General features: G+C 40.1%; 2 protein-coding genes across 8 annotated transcripts in view; one reads left to right on the forward strand and one right to left on the reverse strand.

The window, feature by feature from the left end:
- HECA (HECA ribonucleoprotein granule regulator) overlaps positions 1–23916 on the forward strand; it is a 195770-nt gene that overhangs the window by 102127 nt on the left and 69727 nt on the right. For 4 of the 7 annotated variants that reach the window (XR_013555783.2, XR_014137726.1, XR_013555784.2 and 1 more), the window contains one exon: positions 40–22377. The exons of the other annotated variants lie outside the window; for them this stretch is intronic. Coding sequence is in view for 1 of the 4 variants with exons in the window: in XM_078447386.2 (XP_078303512.1) it covers positions 40–99 (60 nt within the window). In the remaining 3 variants the exon portion in view is untranslated. Of the gene's footprint in view, positions 1–39; positions 22378–23916 lie in introns of those variants that run through there. 7 annotated transcript variants of the gene reach the window in all.
- The window catches only part of TXLNB (taxilin beta), a 50939-nt gene that overhangs the window by 14633 nt on the left and 12390 nt on the right, over positions 1–23916 (reverse strand). The window contains exons 4-7 of the mRNA XM_060616792.2: positions 18050–18220; positions 10189–10383; positions 8237–8356; positions 3934–4008 (exon numbers count right to left, since the gene is read on the reverse strand). Coding sequence (XP_060472775.1) covers positions 3934–4008; positions 8237–8356; positions 10189–10383; positions 18050–18220 — 561 coding nt within the window. The remainder of the gene's footprint in view (positions 1–3933; positions 4009–8236; positions 8357–10188; positions 10384–18049; positions 18221–23916) is intronic.

Below are 23916 nucleotides of genomic sequence, written 5' to 3' on the forward strand. Positions count from 1 at the left end.
TTCATGTGTCATATTCCTGCTCTTATTTTGGTATTTCAGAGAAGCATGGAAGGGACATCCAGAGGTCATCCACAGTACTCCTGCCAGAGGCAGAAATAGAAACGGACTGTTCTAGGGTGAGTCACCACAACAGTTGCTGCAACATTTTCACTGTTATGTGGGTGAGCGACTCATACGTTCTTCTAATGGGGCACCAGATTTTAATTACAAACATTCATAGCATACAGGAAACAAAAGCATGTCCAGGAATTGTCTTAGCGAACTTGTGATATTGGATTTGGGAACACGTCCAATTATAATAGCAGTTGCAGAGTAATGCCCTCTTGTCCTAGATACATAAGGTGAGCACTTCCGGTTTAAAGGCTGTGATTGCTGTCCTTAATTTACCAAAAAAAGGAAGGAAGGAAGGAAGGAAAGAAAGAAAGAAAGAAAGAAAGAAAGAAAGAAAGAAAGAAAGAAAGAAAGAAAGAAAGAAAAAAGAAAGAAAGAAAGGAAAAAGAAAGAAAGAGAGAAAAAAGAAAAAACTAAATAAAGCCAAACCAAATTTATTCAATGATCTTTCCCCTTGGGCAGTGTTTTTGTGGCTGCGTGGCTGTGTGGCTGCTTTGGCATTGCTGACTTTCCACATCCACCATCTTCATCCTTATCGATTCAGTGAACACTCTATTTGTAGTGGCAATTGTATTCCATTGATCATTTCTGACATTTACTCTGTTGCCATGGTTTGTATAATTGAAAGCCAGACATCTCTTTGCTAAGTGAGAATCATGCCCCAACCTGGCAAGCTGTTGTCTTATGGCTGAAGGTGACTTCATCTAGTTAAACGTAATCTGTCCTTGATATTTCCTTAGCTCAGAATGTGGAAATGGGGACTTGAGCCCTCTTGCCTCCTACCACCCCACTCCTTTAAAGCAGTTCTAAACCCGAGGGAAGGGTTCAAGTGCTCTGCAATCAAATCTGTGATCGATTTTGTTTTTCAAGGTCTAGAGGTTTTAAAGCTACAACATCGACAGTTTTCAAGAGGAATTTTTAAACATTTTTATACATAGGGTTTGGGGGCTACTATATTCTTCTTGAAGTCATTGTTGAAGTTTTGAAAAGTGCCTTGAAGACAGGAGACAAAGGGGTGTCCTTGCAGAGAGAGCCACACGCCACAGAAAACAAGGCAATGGAGGAAAAGGCGGGGTTAGCCCAGCTTAGGCCACACTGCTTCTGCTCTGGAAGCTGTCTACATTCAGGAACTAGAGCTGCACAAGGTCTTGAGATCATCTTTTCCGGGGGTTCATAAACTTTTTTGTAACCAAAGACTCCTTTTGTCTCATATATCTCTATGTAGATCCTCACCTATGAAATAATAGTAATATTAGCTCACACACTAATTGTTAGCATTTTTATTAGTAGTAGTATCACTGTGTTTAATTAGGTAGGGACTTTTGATTCTCTTATGGATTAGTCTATCTCCAGCACCTAGAACCTTGTCTAGCACTGAGTAGGTGCTCAATAAATACTGGTTGAACTAATTATGCTAATTATGGGCCAGGTATGGGGCTAAGTGCTTTGCATGCATAACTTGAAGGCAAACTGCATATCTTACATATTCATTAACTCATTTTCCTTTTATAAACTTAACCAAACATGTGAATAACTGCCATATAGCTGCTGACTGAGAACCGATATGTCAAAAACAACTATATCTTATTTTCTTTTATCATTTTTTATTTTTATTTTTAGAGTGTGTGTGTGAGTGGGGAAGAGGTACAGAGGGGGAGATAGAATCCGAAGAAGGCTCCATGCATAGTGTGGAGCCTGATGAGGGGCTCAATCCCACGACTCTGGGATCATGACCTCAGCTGAAATCAAAAGTTGGGCGCTCAGCTGACCGAGCCACCCTGGCACCCCCCAAAACAACTATATTTTAAATAGTAGCTGCTGTTATGCTGTTATGTTTTGGAAATACTGAAAAGTAATGAGCCTCCCAGAGGTTAGAGAACTCCAACTTGGGATCATGGGTGCATTACAGTATTCTTATTTTACAGGCAAAGAAATTTAGGTTTAGGGAGATTTCGATGAATTACACAAGGTCAGACAAATTCTGAGCAGAAGAGGCAGGACCCTGACCCTGGTCTCTGGACTCTGTCAATATCAAGGAACGAATGAGGAACATTGGCAAGTCTAAAACTCCTGGTAGATGCTTTTTCAAATTTGAGGTGTGGCATTGGATCATACCCTTATGTTTCATTCCACAGGTCATTTGAGGCCTAGATTCTGATGCCAGCTGAATGAATGACTCTCTAACCCCATGTCTAATGGTATTAATCTACTCTTCTCACGTTCATTATCACCATTTATCGAGAGGAGTAGAGATTGTTTGTCATAGATGATATGAGCAATGAATAGCTTCAAATATTGTCTCTTGTACCCCTCAAGGCTCTGTGCTGAGAATAGTACAGAGACAGGGCCAGGAGCCCTGCCTCAATTCTCTGGAGTCTCTTCAAGACTGTGAGGTCACACCTCCTTTCCCCCTGCCTGCCTCTGTTTAGAGAGTGGCCGCTGCCTGCCGCCTACCCCACAACCATGATGTGATGGTTCTGGGATTCCCTAAAGGATGACCTTGAGTTTGTAACTCTAGATTTTAGTTTTTTAATTCTGGATCTGCTGATTTTATTAACAGTAAGAAACATGGTTCAAATCTCAATGTAATTAGTATTCACAAATGATTTTGATATGTTATTTTATGTTGTTGAGGGAAAACAATTTATCAATACATTCGGGACACACACTGGAAAAACTATGCATTAGGAAGGTGAGCTATGAAAATGCGATCTGCATTTTTGTCTGCGGTGGTATAATTTGTGATTTTATTACCCACAAATAAATTTATTTGTGAGTCTCTTATCTTTTCTCATATGCTTTGTAAAAAATGAACAAGTATTCATACAAGCAAGTTTTCAATGAACTTGTTCATTCGTATAATGAACAAAGTTTTTGTTTTTGTTTTTGTTTTTACAGTGAACAAGTGTATAGCAGTCAGCACATAAACATTTACAAGTGAATTATCCAAATCTTAAATTAACAGCTGCCCAGCTCGCCAGGCTTCCGGTTTCCTCACTTTCTGTGAATTTGCTCTACGTGACTTTACAATGTCTTTAGCACTGGCGCATTTCTCCCAGCAGGGGCGCTAGTGTCTCTCTCTGGCTCAGACCTAGGATGCCTAACCCAGAACCCGACAGGCAACTTTTGCCAGAAGGGGCAGAGCCCCAAGGGCAAGGGAGGGATGGATAGAGTCATCTGTTGCACGAGGCTTTTTATCTTTGAGTCTGAAATATGAATTCTTGTAGTCTAATCAAAACACACACATGACATCACAAAGCCAGATCAAAACTGTTCCCTACTTGTCCATCATCCCTAGTCATTTATCACCGACAAGGCCAACCTCCGATAGCACAAGAACTTTGGTGCTGACTCTATCTTCCTCATTTCTTTTGATTATAAATAATATCAAATAGGTAAGGATCCTTTCAGTACTGAGAGTTCTAGATGGTGCATGTGATCCGTTCCCATTTTATTCTTACTTTAATAGGATCACGGGGAGGAGAGAGAGAGAGAGATGACGTATTATGAACAGATAGGCAGGAACCAGGACACCAACTCATTCAGATTGCCCATCGGGTGCCCTCATTCGTATGTCAGCAAACCTTTTGACTCGATGTTGTTGTTGCGGAGCATTTATTTTTCTCAGGTATAATGCGGTGCTATTATTTTTACTTTAAAATAATAAATATGAAGTTATTCTTCATTGCTAACTCCTGCTCCCCTCGCCCCCGCCACATGTTAAGGCCTGGTGGAGAGTACCTTTGGTTCATAGCCTGTTAATGTGGCAACAAGGAGAGCACACCCCATGCATGGTTGTCCCCCCGCAACCCTCCATTTCACCTGAGCCTGCAGGACTGTCTCTTGTTCCTTCAACACTTTGGCTTGAAGTTTCCACTCTGCTGCCTGGTTCAGCAACTGTGAGAAGAGAGAACACGTGGAAAGATTGTCAGATTGCTCTTTATGTTACCATTTGGTTATAATTTGTGGATGAAATGGAATAACTTGCTAATTAACCCTCTTAAGTAGTTTTTTGGGAGCTTGGCAAAGTATCTAAGAAAGCTAAGAAAACAGCGTCTGAAAAGTTGGATTCTCAACTAAAGATTTGTGGTTCTTAGGGATAAAAGAGAAAAATAATCTTCAACTCAAGCATAAATCACACAAAATTTAACCTCCCACCAAATTCTGGAAAAGTCTAGCAATCCTGTTCAGTCATCATTCAGTCCCTGCTTGAACATTTCCAGAACCCCACCCCCCCCCCCCCACCAGATCATTATTGTGAGCAACTGTTGCTTTATGTTGAACTCAAGGTTATTCTCCTAGACCACAGTTCTCCACCATAGCATGCACCAGCGTCTCCTAAGGAGCATGTTAAAATGCAGATCCCTCTCAAAGAATGTAAGTTAGGAAGTATAGGTGTGATTCAAGTCTGTAGTTAGAGCAAATAAACAAAATGGTTTGGGATTTGGTGGTCCGTGGATTATATTTTGAGAAACACTGAGTTAGAAACTTGACCTATTATTCCAAATATTGTATAAGATTTACAAAAGAAGTCTCATTCCTCTTCCACGAGGCAGCCTTTCAAATACAACCAAGGCTCTCATATCAAAGATAATCAGAACTGGAAGCTGACAGGTTAAGTTGAAAATGTTGTTCTAGACATAAATATGACACACACATATGTAAAACATGTTATTTGAACTTAAGATGTATGTTTACTTATTGATTTTTATATAAAGCTATGGTCTTTGTTTTGGGTATGGGTCTTCTTTTTTTTAAGTTATCTATCTATCTATCTATCTATCTATCTATTTATTTATTTATTTTGTGAGAGAGAGCAAGAGAGAGTGTGTGAGGAAGGAAGGGGCAGGGAGGGAGAGAATCTTAGGCTCTGTGTCATGAGCACAGAGCCTGATGCGGGGCTCAATCTCATGAACTGTGAGATCCTGACCTGAGTCAAAATCAAGAGTCGGATGTTTAACCAACTGAGCCACCCTTGGGTATGGGTCTTCTGACTGGCATTCAGAGAAGCTTTTTGTTGTTGTATATACATTAGTTTTTTAAACAATAGTACTAAAACCTAAAGACTTAAGATTATTTGTGAAGAAGCTTGATTGGATAATTCTCTAGAGTTTTACCATTTTCTCCAAGTCCTTTATAGCTACTCCCATCTAACTTGACAATTGTTTTGTGCTATTTGGCATTTCAAAGCATTAAGCATCATTTTCATAGAAACAGTTCTTTCTTTTCACACTTACATTTCATCAGTTTCTGCATCATTCTGTCGGTTTTCATAACACAAAATCAAGAAAGAAAAGGTTTGGGTGCAAAGAGCTGATTTGTGGTCAGCGCCGTCTTCCTTAACTTGGGAACGCATGTGTAGACACTGGAGTAGCTGTCCAGTCACAGGATTCAACATACTGAGGGGTCTTTTAGTGTGTTTACAGACAGAATGGTGGACATCATGAGTTAATCTGATTAGTCAAGTAGGTGTTCATCAGTTTAAGAAGTTTCTACTCTAGGGGCACCTGGGTGGCTCAGTCAGTTAAGCATCCAACTTTGGCTCAGGTCATGATCTAGGGGCACCTGGGTGGCTCAGTCAGTTAAGCATCCAACTTTGGCTCAGGTCATGATCTCATGGTTTGTGAATTCAAGCCCCATGTTGGGCTCTGTGCTGACGGCTCAGAGCCTGGAGGCTGCTTCCGTTTCTGCGTCTCCTTCTCTCTCTGCCCTCCCCTGCTTGTGCTCTGTCTCTTTCTCTCAAAAATGAATAAACATTAAAAAAAAAAAAGTTTCTAGTGGTTTTGAAGATGGACTGACTTATATATTTTTTCTTTATGTCTATTTAAAAAAATGCCCATTTTTTTGGTAATCAGAACAAAAAACGATAAAATCATTACATAAAAAAACTTGGAGGCATCTCTTTTCTTATCCCAGTTTATCTTTTTCTCGTGGCTCAATGCCTCCATTTGTGAAAATGGGTTGTATCTCTTCCTCCATGCCTCCCAGAGAACAGTGAAAGTTCATTGTTATAGAAACGCCAAGACCCACCCCATGGAGGTCTGAGGCAGCTGTGGACTACAAGACCTGTAGGGTCCCCTCTGGCCATCTGAGCATGTGGCACGTTCTTCACTATGCAGGCTCAGGAGCCCAGTTGTGGTGGGTGGTTCCCTGGCCGAGAGAGGTAGATGGCTGCCTGTTCTGCTTGGGCTGAAGGAACCCTCCAGCTCCGATTTGCTATTTCATTACTTTCAAAAAGAAGCATCATAGCTGGAATCTGGGTAGGTGGCCATCTTTGAAGAACTGAGGGGGCTAATTTTTTTCTTTTTTTTTTTTTTTTTAAACTTAAATCTGCTGTTTTGCTAAACCAGGGTAGAAAAATAGGGGAGTATGTTAACTTCTTGCTAAGGCTGGGTCACCTCAAAATGACCCCTAGTCTCTTTCAAATGAATCTCTGCCTAGTTATTCCTCTGTCATGTCTCAGGTGTTATGTGCCAAATGTACTGATATCCTATAGGAAGCATATTTTGCCTGACAGGGTAATTATGCCAATAGTGGGGTATCTGTTTTCTTGAATTCTGAATAATAATTAAATGCTTTCTTATTTTCAGAGGTAGGTTGTAGATGGATTTAACAACTTAATCTTTTTGTTAAGAGCACATGGGCTTCTGCTTCGAGATTATCCAATGTCCACCAGGTTATGTTCTCCAAAATTCGCCCTTTTGCTGCCATGTGTGATAACCATAGTTATTATTAAATTGCTCTTCTAGTCTGATTTTCGGTAATTGCAAAGTTTGTGATCAATCACTAAATGGCCAAATTTGCATGATTAGTCCATTGATTGCATTTTAAATCCCTTTTCCCAGCAGCAGACGCACACTTCAACTCATGCCTCTGAAACACATGTCTGAGTGTGATATATTATCACAGAGCTTGGGCTTTGGTTGGAGACAGACACATTGGAGATGTGATGTGTTGGGCAGTGTGACCAACACATATCCGTCACTTAGCAGTGTGTGACCTTAAACAAGTGGTATATCTTCTTTGAGCCTCAATTCTCTCATCTGGAGACGGGCCCTACAGCCGGCTCAGAAGGTTTGGGGTTAATGAGATGTCATTAAAAGCCACCACTCAGTTTCTTAAACTCCAAAACCCAGGAGTCATCCTTGACTCTTCCCTTTCCTCACTGCCACCATCTTCAGCATAGAGCACCGACTGTTGGTTTTGTACTGAAAACGTAACTTCTGTCCGTGTCCAGTTCTCCTTCTCCACTGCCATGTCCCCAAGCCAAGCCATCATCGTGTCTCCTCCAGATTGCTGCAGTAGACTCCTTGTCCCCTTTTAGTTCACTTTCCACCCAGGAGCCAGACTCATCGTTTAGAGATACAAGGCAGATCATGTTACTTCCTTAGCTAAAACTACCCAGACTTTCTCAGTATATTTAGAATAAAATCCAAACTACTTTCCCAAGCCTATAAAGCTACGCAATTTGGCCCCTGCTTATGTCTCCAACTTCATTTGGAACCTTTCTCCTCCTGGGTCCACATGCTCTTGCTACTGTGACATTTTTCTGTATCTGGGGGACCCCAAGCTAGTTCCAGCATCAGGGTCTTTATTGCTGCTACAGATACTGCTGCTGGAGGCCTCCTCTCTGCCTCCCTGTCACTAGGCAGGGCTCAGCTCAAGCATCCTCCCCTCTGGGAGGTGTCCTGGTCACCCAGTCTAATGTAGGCTCTCCCTCCTTGTGCCCCTTTGCAGTTCCTCCTTATTTCTCTACTAGCACCTATTATTATCTGAAATTTTACTTCTTTGTTCGTTTCCTTGCTTATTGCCCGTCTTTTCTTAGTTAGATTCTAGTCTCCATGCCGGGACACGGCCTTTTTGGTCTTGTTCACTGCTAAACCCCGGTACCCCGGATGATGCTTAGCACAGGGCAGGTGCTTGAAAAAGATTTGTTGAATGGGTGCATGACTATTTTATGTAAAAAACCGTGTGGGTACAGTGCCTTCTACTGGCTGGCCAGTGTAGTTCTCTAGGGAAGCCCAGGTTCTCTCCATCGCTCTGTGACTATGATCAAAAACAACTTTCTCAGGGGTTCCTGACCCCCAGGCAGACCAGACAAGCACATTGACTAAATGATAAGTACATATTCCTTCTCGCGTTTGTGTCGCTCCTCTGCTTCCTTCATCATTTCTTGTGCCTGTTCCAGTTTTGCATCCACCAGCTTCTGCTGCAGTTCTCTGTGTTTAAATATTTTGTCCAGATGCTAAGGAAAAATAAATTGCACATATCAAGCTTGGCTTATTATTGGTGCTGAATAACGTAAAATAAAAAAAATAGTATCGACACACATGTTCTCCGGGTTTCAGGATTTAAAACACGGGGCGGGGGGGGGGGGGATAAATGCATTGGCATCACTTATGGCTCTATATAAAAGTCATAAGTTGGTGCAGTCCCCTGCATTTTGCATTATGCAGACGTGGCTGCAAAAGGCAGAGGTGCCAAAGTTCAGCAATGTTAACCCCAGAAGCTGCCAACATTATTTTTCTGAATTTAGCAACGACTAGATACCGAGGTGAGTTATGATGCTAGATAGCAAGGTGATGCATACTGCAAGGAAGGGCTATGGCACCATCACTCAGTATCTTGGTGAGATCTATAGATATAAAACCACCTTCAGTCACATTAATACAATTTGTTGTAGTGAATTCTCTTCCACATTCTTGTCTCCAGGGTTGTGAGGCAGCTCTGGGGTACCAGCATGTAGCGCAGAGTCTGGGACTGGGTGGGGAGCCCCCCACTTCAACTCTGTTGGATGCTGGGCAAAACAAGGCTAAGGGTCACAGGTGAATTGATATGCAAGTTGCTACTTCCTCCTCTACCTCTTTTGACCTCTCAACTGGCTTAGTGAAGAGAAGCTTCCAATTCTACTTTAGTGCAGAGAATTTCTTAGTCATTAGGAAGTCTAATCGGCGAGAGGATGCAAGGAATTCTAGCCTTGGGGCTCATCTAGAACCAATCCCAAGAATGTACAACTGGTCTACTGGGTCTATTCTGTTCTTCTCTGGGATCCCTCTGAAGAGTATGGATTTTTTTTTTTTTTTTTTAAGCTTCCTCCCTTTTGCTTCCGCCTGAGCCTCCACGTGGTGTAGGATTGATCTTAGTGATAAGACAAAACGGTAACACGGCATTTTGGTTTACTGTAAGGGGTTTCCTCAACTGATCTAACTGCTGCTTCTGTGTGCTACTGGCTCAGTTTTTTTCTTGATGAAATCCTCATGTTGCCAACAGAGCCACTCTGATTATGTTATGTGACATTTAAGGCCGACATTTTAATATTTGGGTGGGAAGAGGAAAATAATATATATAAAGATCTTGAGAGGGCCTCAGAAGTCTTCAAAATGTATTAAATATCCAGATATAACTTTGAAATAATAAAAGGCCCTTTTAGTCTCCCTCATGTAAACTATTGAAAGCAAAACTCTTTTGGCTTTTGTGACAATGGGTAGGTGATTAACCTCGTAGCCTATGCCTCCCATCTATATAATGTGGGTAATAGGGTATTATCTAGGGCATAAGGTTGTCGAGACAATGTAATGACATATTGTATGTAAAGTGCGGTACTCAGCACCTTTCCTGGCACCAATTCAGCACTGAATAAATAATACCATTAATATTATAATTATTACATCATTAATACTATTACTGGCTTGTGGAACATATAGAATACAGACCCTTCATTTACGTGACATGATGATTCTTAAGAAGGAGTGTGTGAGATATTTCTCGGCTCTATAGACAATGTTTTTTAAAATCGATAAATGCTATTTTCAAGGATAACTGTGCTGATGGCCTACTACTTCCTATTTATTGCTTTGCTCTGCAATGATTCCGGTTTTGAAGAAATCCCGTATGACTTTCAGCCAGGTATTTTGCAATACCTCCTGTTTTAATTTTGGCTACCAAAAGACATCTGATCCTAAATACTAATCAATTGAGAGGGCTGGCCATAACTTTCTTATTACCTAGTTCTCCACCTTCACAGCCCAGATCTGGATCTATATATAGTGCCCCTAAGTTGTTTGATGTGTTTCTCACCTCCTCTCTGAGCTCATACTGATCAATGATGCTTTTCAGTTTCTCTGCGAGCTCTGTGTTCTCCTGACACAGCTTCATGTTTCGCTCACTCTGCTGTTCAATCTGGGCCTGGATATCCGTCAGAGTAGTCTGGAAATGACTTGTGATCTCCTTCCTTTTCTCTTCTTCCTCACGGGCCCTCTGAAGGGTTTCCTCCTGTGGATAAAAAGCAAAGTCTTTTGTTATGCTGGTTTGCACGCACCTGGGTTTATAGAACGCAGGGTTAGGTCCATAAAAGGAGGTTAGTGTGTAGGGTAAGCAGGACATTTTTTTTCTCAGTTCTCTGGAGCTAACCTTGCTCAGCCCCAAAATAAATGTGTGAGCAAAGGTTTCAGTTGTAAATACACAGTCAGTCACTCAGAGCAGGTGCAATGAGGGCCTTGAATTTGATAGTTGGTGATGAATAGGCTGGTTTTAAAAGATGACGGGTCTCCTGCTGAGTGCATAAGCTGTAGCGATTCCTAACAAACACATAGTAACACGGTTTTGATTTCTTGTCTGTGGCCTGGAAAAAAGGCCACTCGGCTTTACTGATTGATGAGACAGATCCTGTGTTTCCTTGGTTTGGTGCAGAAAGAAGAATAATAGGTCTTATATTCCTCTATAAAAAAAAACTACAGCATGTTAACTGCATAATTGTGTTACCCAAGTTTTGTAAATAGAAGTGATCGCAATACAAACTTTCTCTTAGTAAGAAAAACTTTATCAAAAAGCTTGAAAAGGAAACGAAGATGGCTATAGATCAATTACAGCAATTCAAGAATGTAAAAAGAAATCTTAGAAAATTTGCTGGATGTTTTATTTCTGAAAGAACAATCAGACCATGTGTCTCATAGGGTAATTGAGATGTTCAATGTAAATTTTGAATCTGAAAGCAATATTACGTTTCAAATCTTTTTTAACTCTCAAATGAAACATCCAATTTTCCCCTCTTCCGCTTTGTTAACATGTAAGAATTGGAAATTAACTTTTATATCATTTCTGTTCTCTTTTCTCCTAAATCCAAACTTTGCCTTCATTGCTAACTACCAACAATGTGCCCAAATTTCCCCCATATCTATATTGAGAATTGTTTGCTTTGTGATGATTCCTCTCATTCTTTTAGAATCAAAGGGTTTAATCTTGCTCTATCATACCAAAGATAGAGACACTGCTGAAAAGTGATCCAGACATTTTAGGATGCCTTTCACTTCTGATTAATTGTTACTATGAGAGCTTGTTCGTGGTTGGCAAGTAAAATTATACTACATTTAGTTGCCTCCCATGATCAAATTATGTAATAGGAATTTTAAAAAGAAATAATGATTTAAATAGAAGGAATTGTGCAAATCTTTTTTTATGATAGTTGAATAATGTGATCAAAATAAAAACGGATGCTAAAAACTATGCTCTGGAAATATATGAATTTATCAGTAAGTGTCCTTTTTATGCTACAATATTAACATATTCTCCAACTCTTATAGAATTCCTGATACCTGAATCATAATTAAGTCATGGTGTAAACATTGAATGACAACTTTTTAGGGTTATTATAGGAAATACCTACCCTTCTTAATCTGAGGAAATTAACTGAGGTATTTCCCTGAACTTTGTAGGCTAGCGCTTACTATATATATTTCACTAAGAATGATTATGGCCAGCTGCTAAGAGTCACTGAATATACCTATGATAGTGATTGTCTCCTTACTGCTCCAGATTAGCTTAGAGGTCAACGGGTTCCTAGTTCTAGAACTACAGACTATGATCTGAATGCCATTGGCATTTGTATTCCATCCATTAATGAACGAGTAAATGAAAGAACCATCCCATGATAGTCAGCAAGTCTGAGCTTGTCACTGGCAACTGGCTACCGAAAGAAGGTGTGGGTGTTAGGGTGGTATTAAACACAGGTCAAACCATCATAGCACCTAATCCTGGCCCCAAAAATAGCATTTTGCATTTTATAGTAGTTTCTTTTGAGAGAAAAATAAGTCTAGCAAAATTTTATAAAATTTGATTCTATGATAAAGAATTTGTAATAATTTGGACGGTGTCAAAGGTAAAATTTTCAAAGTGGAAATTCAAAGTGGAAATTAGTAATGCCAGTAAGATTGAGAGGCAAAGTCTGAAATAACTAAGAAAACAGACTTTGCAAGCATCACTGTGCATCACTGTGCATCTCAGAACTGGTGCTATGCTCTGGCACATCCTTCATAAGTATTCAGTAAGTGTTTATTCAATGAACCAATAAATTAATAATTTACATACAGACATGAGTAACTTGGACTAGATGAATCCTATAGTCCTTTCCACTTAAAATTCTGTGATATTCTCATTTGCTAAATATTTCATTTACTAAAATCATGTTTCCTGAAACACTTAGCCATCTCTTAGTGGACAGTTCTTTCTCAGTATAGTTTGAAGTTCACATTTATTGCTTCAAATATATGAATATTTTGTTGAAATAAACCCATGTCTCAGAACTTCACTCGTCTTTTTCTAAATTATTCTAAATTATGAGCTTTTGTGGGTTTTTTTTTTTTTTTTGATTCACTGAAGAATCAATTTTAATAAAGAACAATAATAGTTAGGGGCACTTGGGTGGCTCAGTTGGTTGAGCGTCTGACTTCAGCTCAGGCCATGATCTCATGGTTCATGAGTTTGAGTCCCACATTGGGTTTGCTGCTGTCAGGGCAGAGCCTGCTTCAGATCTTCTGTCCTCCCCGCCCCCTCCCACCCCTCCCCTGCTCACCCTCTCTCTCTCAAAAATAAGCATTAAAAAAAATAGTAATAGTTAAGTTTTTTTGGTGGGAAGAGCCTGGCATGCATTCTTTTTCTATATCTTCCCAAGCTCTCAGCACATGGATTTTAGATGTAGATATACTTAGGTTGTTTCACTAGTATGGCTAAGGAAGCTCATACCACTTTGACCCTTCTACAGATAGTAACTATAAGGTCTGGACAAGATGCAAGAAACAACTGCTTAGAAACACTGGAGAACTGGGGCGCCTGGGTGGCTCAGTCGGTTGGGCGGCCGACTTCGGCTCAGGTCATGATCTCGCGGTCTGTGGGTTCGAGCCCCACGTCAGGCTCTGTGCTGACAGCTCAGAGCCTGGAGCCTGTTTCGGATTCTGTGTCTCCCTCTCTCTGACCCTCCCCCATTCGTGCTCTGTCTCTCTCTATCTCAAAAATAAATAAACGTTAAAAAAAAAAATTTAAAAAAAAAGAAACACTGGAGAACTGAAGATAGAATCAGGCAGATGCTAGAGGGAAGCTGACCCCTGTAAAAAATAGTATACTGTAAGTTTCTCAGTTTTTTAAAACAGCTTTTAGCTTGAATGAAGACTGAAATTGGCAGTTGCAGAGGATGGGTAAAATTCTCATCAAAAACCTACCTACCATGTTTCTGGTCCGAGGAATGAAGAGTTACGGACAACTACAGCCACTGAAAGATGAGAGGAGGAACACTTGGGTGGCTCAGCCGGTTAAGTGTCTGACTTCGGCTCAGGTCATGATCTCACAGTTTGTGGGTTTGAGCCCCACATTGGGCTCTGTGCTGACAGCTCAGAGCCTGGAGCCTGTTTCAGATTCTGTGTCTCCCTCTCTCTCTCTCTGCCCCTCCCCCACTCGCACTCTGTCTCTCTCTGTCTCAAAAATAAACAAACATTAAAAAAGACTAAAAAAAAAAAAAAAAAAAAGAAAGAAAGAAAGATGAGAGGAGATTCCCAAAAAAGAGAGTCAGAGAGAGAGCCTTAAATTCTGTGAATAAATTCTGCCCAAATCTTTGGCTGACCCTGAACCACACGTGTGCAGGGCAGACTCAAAGCAGCCTAATTAAGAAAAAAAGAAATGAACTGAGTTTGAGCTGCTGCCCAAGAGAGAGAATTTGCAATTTGACTCTAATCAAGTTAATTGCCTGCTTAAAAAGAACAACAACAACAACAACAACAACAATAACATTCTTCAAGGGGTATAGTAGAATCTATATGCTACACAACACAACAGCTGCAACACCCAGAGTATAGTCTACAGTGACTAGATATATGAAGAACTAAGAAAATGTGACCCATTCTCGTAAGAAAAGATAATCAGAGGAGGCCTATTCCATAATGACCCAGATGTGGAATTAGCAAGGAAGAATATAAAAACAGGTGTTATAAGTATGCTTAATGATTATAAAGGAAAGTATTATCTTAATGAATGAAAAGATAGGAAATCTAAGACAGAAAAAAATCTATAAGAATGAACCAAGTGAAAGTCTGCAGTTAAAAGTTACAAAATATGAAATTCACGAATCACGGGCAGACTTAGAGCAGAGTGGAGATGGCAGAGGAAAGAATCAGTGAATGGGAGCTAGACCAATATAAACGATCTAATCTGAAGCTAGAAGAAAAAAGATTGGTGAAGAACACAAAGAGAAACCAAGGAATGTGTGTGGGACAATAGCAAAAGGTTGAACACACATGAGGTTAGAATCTTAGGAGGAAAGGAGAGAAAATGAAACATAAAAAATACTTGAAGAAAAATGGTTGAAACTTTACCAAAATTGGTGAAGGACATAAATTACAGATGCAGAGAAGCTTGGCAAATCCCAAATAGGATAAATATGAAGAAAACTGCAGCTCAGCATCTAAAGTGGTCAAAACTCTAAAAACCAATGATCAGTAGAAAAACCTTGAGAGTAGCCAGAGATAAATGGCATTATTGCATCCTGGGGGACAGCAATTCAAATTATTGTTGATTTTCATCAGAAACTATGGGAGGTTAGATTACAGAATATAGAACCTATAAAAGGCTGAGAGAAAGAAAGAGAAGAAAAACAGGGAAATCTTGCCAATCCAGAATTTTATATCCAATAACCATAACCTTCAAAAATAAAAACAAAAGAAAGACATTTTTAAAGATTAAAGATAAATACATAAGAGAATTAATTGCCAGCACACTTCTATGGCAAGAAATAGTAAAGGAAGGTTTTCAAGCTGAAGGGAATGACAGCAGACAGAAAGTTGAAGCTTCAGAAAGAATAAAAAATGTCCAAAATTTAAATATATGAGTAAGTAAAAAACAGTTTTTTACCTTTAATTTTTATGTTATTTTATTTATGATTATTATTTTTAATGTTTGTTTCTTTTGAGAGAGAGCAGGGGCAGGGAAAGGGCAGAGAGAGAGAGGGAGAGAGAAGATCCCAAGCAGCCACCATGCTCAGCACTGAGCCCAACGTGGAGCTTGATCTCACAACCATAAGATCATGACCAGAGCCGAAATCAAGAGTTGGACATTGAATGGGCTGAGCCACCCGGGCGCCCCTTTGCCTTTAATTTTTTTAAAGAATGCATATGATCATTTAAAATAAAAATGATAACAGTACCTCATGGGCTTTTTCAATGTATGTGAATGCAATACACATAACAGTTATAGTTTGAAGGTGGGGGGCAGTAAATGGACCAATTTAGGTTGCAGTGTTTCTACACCTTATGTGAAATGATAACAGGGTTAACTCCAGGTAGGCTGTGGAAAGTTAAGAATGTATAAGTAATCATGGAGCAACCACTGAAAATACAAAGAAGTATAACTGAAAATCCAAGAGATAAGTTAGAACGGGATTTTATTAAAAATATTCAAATAATCCAAAGGAAAGCAGGAAAAGAACAGAGGACCCTAAAACAGAGATGACAAATAGTAAATAAATAATAAAATAGTAAAAGTATACCCAACCACATGACCAATTACATTGTATGTTAATGGACTAGCACTCTAAAAGTGAGGTATTGTAAGAATGAAAATAAGTAAGGTCCAACTATATACTGTCTACAAGAGGCTCACTTTAAATATAAAGGTACAGGCTTAGAAATAAGCATGGAAAGAGATATACCATGCAAACAATAAGAGAAAACTGGAGGAGCTATGTCAACATCAGATAATATAGACATCAAGATAACAATTATTACCAAAGGACATCTCATAATGATAAAACAGTCAATTTATCAAGGAGACATAACAATCGTAAATGTGAGGGGCACCCAAATGGCTCAGTCGGTTAAGCGCTCTACTTTGGCTCAGGTCATGATCTCACAGTTTGCGAGTTTGAGCCCAGCATCAGGCTCTGTGCTGACAGCTCAGAGCCTGGAGCCTGCTTCGGATTCTGTGTCTCCCTCTCTCTCTGCCTTCCCCCACTCATGCTTTGTCTGTCTTTCTCTCTCCAAAATAAATAAACATTAAAAAAATTTTAAATAAAAAACAATCATAAATGTGCATACACATCATATTAATACTTCAAAAACATGAAGCAAACATTTACATAATTAAAAAGATAAGTAGACAATTCCACAATTATACTAGGAGATTTCCTCAGCAGTTGATAGAACAACTAGACAAAAATTCAGTAAAGACAAATGCTCCAGAGCTAATTGTTGCTTGTGCAACATTACACCGTGGGCAACTGATTAGGATTGCCAAGTCTCAGTTTATTCACCAGTAAAATGGAGGTGTTAACCCTTGTTAAGGTTATTCTGAAAATTAGATAAAATGGCGTATGTAAGGCACTTAGCACAAGTCCTGGCATAATAATGATATTTCATTGTCCGCAACTGGAAGCTGTTAGTGAGGGCGTGGACCCTGTAGGGACAGGGTCTTTGCCACTTCCATCATTCTGTCTTTGAATGCTACCCAAAGAGCCCAAGCCACCCCATTTCATTCTTTAAATATCTTTGTTGATATATCTTTCATTCCACTGTATCTGATTTAATTTTTATCTCCTTACAATGCAACACTACTGAAAGCCAGACTTAGGTAAACACAGGGTGCTATTGACTTGAATATGTATCTTGAGTTGAGAATGATGCTCCCATCCCCAGGCTGCCATTTACCCCGCGTTTCCCATTGTCCCTAGTGCAATGACTGAAGAGATGCCAGGAGTCCTTCTCCTACACCTTGTGATTTGAGAGTTATAGTTCATCACACTGGCCTTCCATTTCCCAGATATCAAAAAACCGTCTGGAATGTGCAGAGCCATATTCCTTCCCAACTCTGTTGTGCAAACGCGGCAGTGATCTTAATCTCTCTGCTTCTTAAAGTATCTCCTTTTAAACACATGTGACAATAACTATCTCACAGGAATATTGATGCCTAATTAATTATTGTTTGTCAAAAGCTTTAAGATCTTCAGCTGGAAAGGGGACTGTGGACACATGCGGTATTATCTTGGGGAGTGCTGCATCTTGCTTTGTTGAATGGAACTAGTGTATGTGTGTAATCAAATTAGGCACACGGCTAGAGGCTTGCGCTGTAATTAAGGAAACCCATGCAGCCTGAATGAAGTGATCAGTCTATTATTTTTAGATTGAATCATTAAGTCTGAAGAGTGTCAGTGTTTTTTCAAGTAGCTTCTGTTTTCAGCGGACTATTGACATTCTGGCTCTCAGTCTTGCTTTATGGGGTCAGTTAGTTTTTGTCCACTTTTCTCATGTCATGCAGATTTCATTATAACACAAAACTCTGACTTTTGAAAATTTGTATTTTCAAGTGTAGAACTAAGGTCTGCCTTGAAAAAAATAAAATAATACAGACTCAAGGTAAGAAAAAGGTAAGCGGGGATGCCACACGTTTTACTGAGAGCCTGTTCTGTGTCAGGGCCTGTGTAGCACTCTCAGTATATGACCTCGCTTAATTTTCCCCCCGCCACCCAGTGAGGTTGGTAGGATCCCCGTTTTAGGGCTGAGGAAACAGGCTTGGGGAGGTAAAATGATTTATTGAAAGTCAGAAACTTGCACTCTTTCCGTGAGTAGCAGAAGGCTGTGTCTGTGCAGCATGCAAGCGTGTTATTCAGACAGGTGGTAGTACACACCTTCAGCGTTTTGTTGTGTCTCTGCAACTCACGGCATAGACTCTCCAGTTTGCTTCGAGCGAGGATGGCTCTGCTGTGTTCCCCTTGCAACTGGTCCTTTTCTTTTTGCATTTGTACCTGTTTCTTTTGTAGGAGCTTTAACTTCTTTTGCTCAGTGCGATGTTCATCCAGCTAGACGTGAGGGGTACAGACATGAAAAACAAAATGGCGGGTATCACTTTTGAGTGGATCGAAAAGACGCAGAAGAAGAAGTACCTAAAGACCCCTCTGTGGTTGTTGGAAACATTTTTTGCTGTCATCACTGCCCCCCTGTAGTCAAATAAACTTCACAAATGGGACTTTGCAATACTTGTAGATACGGGTTTTAGGCCATGTCAGTGATAGGTTTTTCCTTATCATTATGGTTATAATGATCTCTTTTTGCTCTGATCTTCTTTTTGGTGGTCTAGAAATAGTTTTCTTTCTCTTGATTCTATCCAGTGATTTGAGTCGGTATAGAAAGGCATATCTTGGAATCTGTAAGCTGCCAGAATCCCTGATAATGCCTTGTGTTGGGGCAATGGTCAACAGTGTGTCTGCTCAGCTTATATTTTGTTCTCAGAATTCTTTCTCAAAACAAGCTTATAGCAACTATCTTTTTAAAAAATAAAAAAGTATAAAACAGCCCCCTGGTAAATGGAAGGTGAAGTCTGGGGGTCGTGAAAAAGGGTGAGAAGAGAAAGTACCTATCGACTATCTACGATTGGCGATTTTCCACCAGTTTCAGAAGTAGCCACTGCACAGCATGAAGGGCAAGTATCTGTAACATGCCCTGCCCTCCAACCACCCCCACCCTCCATGCTTATGGCTAGTAAATCAGGACACTGGCTTTTGCCAACCACAGCTGGGGTCTCTTCTCACCCTCCTCCAACAGCCACCACGAAGTATTAGGGATGGCATGGAGAATGATACCCATGTTCTACTGGACTTTCCATCTTGGGATGCTAAAGTTCTGGGATAGGGTTGCAAGATAAAATGTAGGATACCCAGTTAAATTTGAACTTCAAACAAATAAATTACATTTTAGTAAAAGTGTATCTAAAGTATTACATGGGGCATTTTTACTGGAAAACCATATTGTTTACCTGAAATGCAAACTTAACTGGGTGTTCTGTATTCTTTTTTGCCAAATTTGGCAACATTTTAATGGAATTCTAGTTCTGGTGGGAGGAGTTTGGGGATCTACCAACGGAGCCACGAGAGCCTAGCATGCTCCAGGCATTTCGATCTCAGACTGACAATCAGTGAGACTGTATGCAAAGGGCAGCCCTTTGTCCAGAGCCCTTCTTCCTTTGCTGGGCTCGGTTCCCTGCCTGTCTGAATGGTGCTTAATCCAAGTAGGTGCTTGTCCTGGTTAGGACCTTGTGGGCTCAAGAGGAGGAAAAGCCCCGGGGAGTGACCCCAGGTGTTCTAGAGCCTTGAAGAGCCTGATGCAAGTGATTACATACATGACATGAGCCCTCATTGGTACCTCAGTTTCCCTGTCTTGAAAAAGCATTTGTTCTTTCTGAACTAGCTGAACAGGACTGTTGCACTTTTTTCAGTTCACATCTTATTTTACTCCCTTCCTCCCTCCCTCCTGCCACGCTAAAATGACCATTGCCAGATCAAGCTGGGGATATCCACACAAGATATTCTGTCTTCACATTTATGGGCAATTTTTATTTATTAGTGAGAATTAGCATCGGGAAAAACTAGACCTGTATTACTGTAAACATCGATTGAAATTGATATTCTTCTTGAGGTTCAATTGGAAAATCATTGATATTTTATTATATGTTTCTCATGCAAGCCTCTTGTTAGGAGGATAGATGAGGTCTTTTCATTTTGTCCACAGTTATATTTGTGCTTATATTTGCATTTTATTTAAAAAAAAAAATTTTTTTTAACGTTTATTTATTTTTGAGACAGAGAGAGACAGAGCATGAATGGGGGAGGGGCAGAGAGAGAGGGAGACACAGGAAACGGAAACAGGCTCCAGGCTCTGAGCCATCAGCCCAGAGCCCGACGCGGGGCTCGAACTCACAGACCATGAGATCGTGACCTGAGCTGAAGTCGGATGCTTAACTGACTGAGCCACCCAGGCGCCCCATATTTGCATTTTAAATGACCTATTATCTCTTGCTGAAATTTATATTGTTATTGCCATTATGATTTAGTCTTTATCTTTTGAAGATTAAATCATATGTCAGGGTTTCTCAACCTTAGCACTTAGACATACTGGGCAGCATAATTTTTTTGTGGTGGGGGGGGCATCTTGGACATTGTAGGCTGTTTAGCAGTATCCTTGTCCCCAACCTATTGGAAGCAAGTAGCACCCCCCAATTGTGTCACCCAGAATATCTCCAGAAAGATTTACTCTTGGCCCATGGTGAACAAAACTGCCCTTGACTGGGGAACACTGCCCAATATGGATTTATCTGAGCATCAGGAGGAAGATACCCTACCTGTGTTTCATAAGTTGGAAGAGAGGACTTGGTTGCTTATCAACCATGTCGTGTACTCCAAGGTCATACACATTTGACATTTAGCTGGGTCTATCTTGCTTTGCTCTAAATAAAAATGCTTAACTTTCTGACACTTTTTAAAAGAGTGTGGCTAATTTTGTTCAAGTACTTCAGACTTGTGAACACATATATGGTTTCTTAATGAACAGAAGCAAACGCATTGCAGCTGAGTCAACTTCAGTCAAATACTTGCTGGCTTAGTGATTTAATAATGCACTTAGACACAGCTGTTCTGTACAATTGTAACAGGCCGAATGGATTTTCATCTGCTATTTTTCTTTTCTTCTTGTTTATTACTAAGTTAAAAAATAAAATTAATGCCAATTACCAAATCACGATAGTGTTAGTGATTTGTTGTAACTACATTAAAACTGAGGAAACTTAGAAAAAATACTTCTCCTAGGTCACTTCCTCATTTAGTCATGAGGTATCTTTATTTATTAATGAAAAGAGTAGTAGATTATATTACAGGATTCAGAATCTGTAAGGGTGAGTTAGCTAGAGAGGCTGTTTGATTCACAGCTTTGAATTTGATGATTTATTCTATGTTAACACCTACATGTCAGACATCTCCTATATATATACATTTTTAATATATGAAATTTATTGTCAAATTGGTTTCCATACAACACCCAATGCTCATCCCAAAAGATGCCCTCTTCAATACCCATCACCTTCCCTCCCCTCCCTACCACCCCCCATCAACCCTCAGTTTGTTCTCAAAACATCTTCTATATTAATACCCAAATCAGTGAGCAATGAAATAGGTTTTAGTCTCCAGGTAAAAGATTGAAATTATTCAAAATTTTTCCTTTCTGAAAAGGAAATGTAATGGGTTTGGGGCCAATTTTCTCCTATTCATTTTTTTCTAGAATGATCTTCTGGGTTTTAAAGTTTATATCGTGTCCTATTACAGGACAGGACATAAATGCCAAGGTAGAGTAAGTAAGGCTTGAATTGAGTAGGCTGTCTGGAAAGAGAACCTCCGTGAGGTGACTCTTGACTAGGAGAGTGAGTAGGTGGAGGGAGATCCCATGGTGAACAGCCCTGGCTCTGGAAGAAAAAATCTTGGACTGACGGGCGAAGTGATTTGCTGCTGTGGGCTGCGACACTGAACATGGCTTCCTGTGCGAGGCTAGAATGCTGCTCAATCCAGCCAAGTATGGAGCATAGCACTAGAAACTAAACATGAACGGCCTTGGTAGGAGGAGGTAAATTGAAGGGGCAAAGGGAGAAAAACGATGTGGAAAATACTGAAAAGAGCAAGGATGGACAGGTCAGAATGGGGGCCTTACTTTTGGGAAAAATATTTCTGAAACCTAACTTACTTTATGGCATCGAAATTGTTCATAGAAGGTTAATAGCTGATGTTAAATAAGTTGCAATAAAAACAAGTTGATGCACTGATGCCTGCTTCATAAATTTCTACCATTCTTTTGGAAAGTAATATGACCGTTAAAAAAGCCCAACAACAAACAAAAGGCATTCATGCTATTTGATGCAATAATCCCAATTCTGGAACTTTTCCCAAAGATCATAAAATGAAGAAGGAACACATGTAAAGCATGACGGTATTCACTGCCGTGATGTTTGGTAAAGCAAACAGTGGAAGGAATCTAATGTCCCCAAATTAGGGAACCGGTAGATAATGGCTACTTAATGGAAAATAACATAGCTTGTTACAAAATATAATTATAAAGACTCTAACCGACATGGGAAAATGTCCTATGAGATTAAAAAAAAAAAAAAAAAAGAACAAAAAAAAAAAAAATAAAAAACAAACCCCCCCCCCCAAAAAGCCCAAGAAAAAAACCCAGCCAGATTCCAAAGTATAGGTACCTTATAGTAATTATTATAAAAAGTATCTCTGCCTAGGTAGCAAAACTGGGAAGGAAGAGGGATAAATCCAAGTTTGTGTTTAAGGGTTATGGGATTAGAGATATTTCTGAGTGTATTCAGTATTTCTTATATCATCATGATGTGGGGTTTATGTGATTATAAGCCAGTTAAAAAGTATTGGCAGAGATAAACAACCAGGCAGTCCCTCAGGGCCTCAGAATTCCTCTGGGTCTACTGCAGGATAGTTCAGCACAGAGAACGCGTCAAGGTGAAAGGAAGAAAAGGAAGGACAGGAATCACAGGACGAAAGTCCAAGTGAAAAAGAAGACAAGTCACTTGTTAAACTCCACTCCATCAATAGGGATAAGACAAGGAGTTTGGAGGCCCCTTTTTTTAAAACAAAACACACACGCAAAAAAAAAAAAAAAAAAAAACCAAAAAAAAAACCCAACACCAACAAAATCATGAAAACAACACACACACATAAAAACCCAAAATCAAGAAAAGAGAATTATGTCCAGGGCCTCAGAAGGGCCCATGCCAGGGAGAGGCTCTGAATCCAGCTGCTTTAGTGGTAAAGGTCCATCTGCCTTCAACCTGCCGCCTGGAGGAACTGTTTTGCTGTGTGTGGACTTAGTTTCATTCTCCTGTGACAGCTTGTCCAACAGGAATAAATGAAACTTTTTTTTTTCTTTTAAGGAAAGCAAGCAGGAATGAAGGAGAAGCACGTTGGCTAGCCCCACTTGAGAGGATGTCACATCCCAGCCCCGGGTTCCATAAGGGAGTGCCCATGCGGGAGTGGTGTTTCCTTGAACCCGCCTCTTTTTCCCAAGTGGCCCCATTATAGGAGTACTGGTGGGGGGACCAGGCACTTCCCGGATTCTCTGATGTCTGTGGGTGGCTTCCCTGCCTTCCAATGGCCCTCTCTTACCCAGAGGGAGCCTGCACGAGGAGGTCTTGGAACTGGGCGCAAAGTAATCCACATCAGACACTTTGCCACAGTGGGGGCGGGGAGAAGAATGTAGATCAAAGAGAATGAATGAATGGTTGAATGAATGAATGAATGAATGGTTGATTGAATGAATGAATGAGTGAGTGCACAAATAAAGTTTTCAAGACCAAATGAGAATGTGTCACAAATTGAGGGTAACTCATCCCTCTGCCTTCCTGAGGGGGCCCCTCAAAACACCTAGGAACAAGAACTGAACAAAAGTTTGCCCTTATGTGGAGTATATTTCTGTTATATTATAAAGCCAAAAGAACTTCAAAATATCCACAGCTTTCAATTATCTATAATTCTTTCTTCCACCCCCCAAGTTATACATATAATTGAAGGCAGAGTAGACTCCAACTCTATCCTCTTTGTTTCTTTCTTTTTTAATGTTTATTTATTTTTGAGACAGAGAGATAGAGCATGGGAGGGGGGGAGGGGGAGAGAGAGGGAGACACAGAATCCGAAGCAGGCTCCAGGCTCTGAGCTGT

Source organism: Panthera onca, chromosome B2 (assembly GCF_046562875.1).
Source record: "Panthera onca isolate mPanOnc1 chromosome B2, mPanOnc1 haplotype 2, whole genome shotgun sequence".
NCBI classification, from domain to species: Eukaryota; Metazoa; Chordata; class Mammalia; order Carnivora; family Felidae; genus Panthera; species Panthera onca.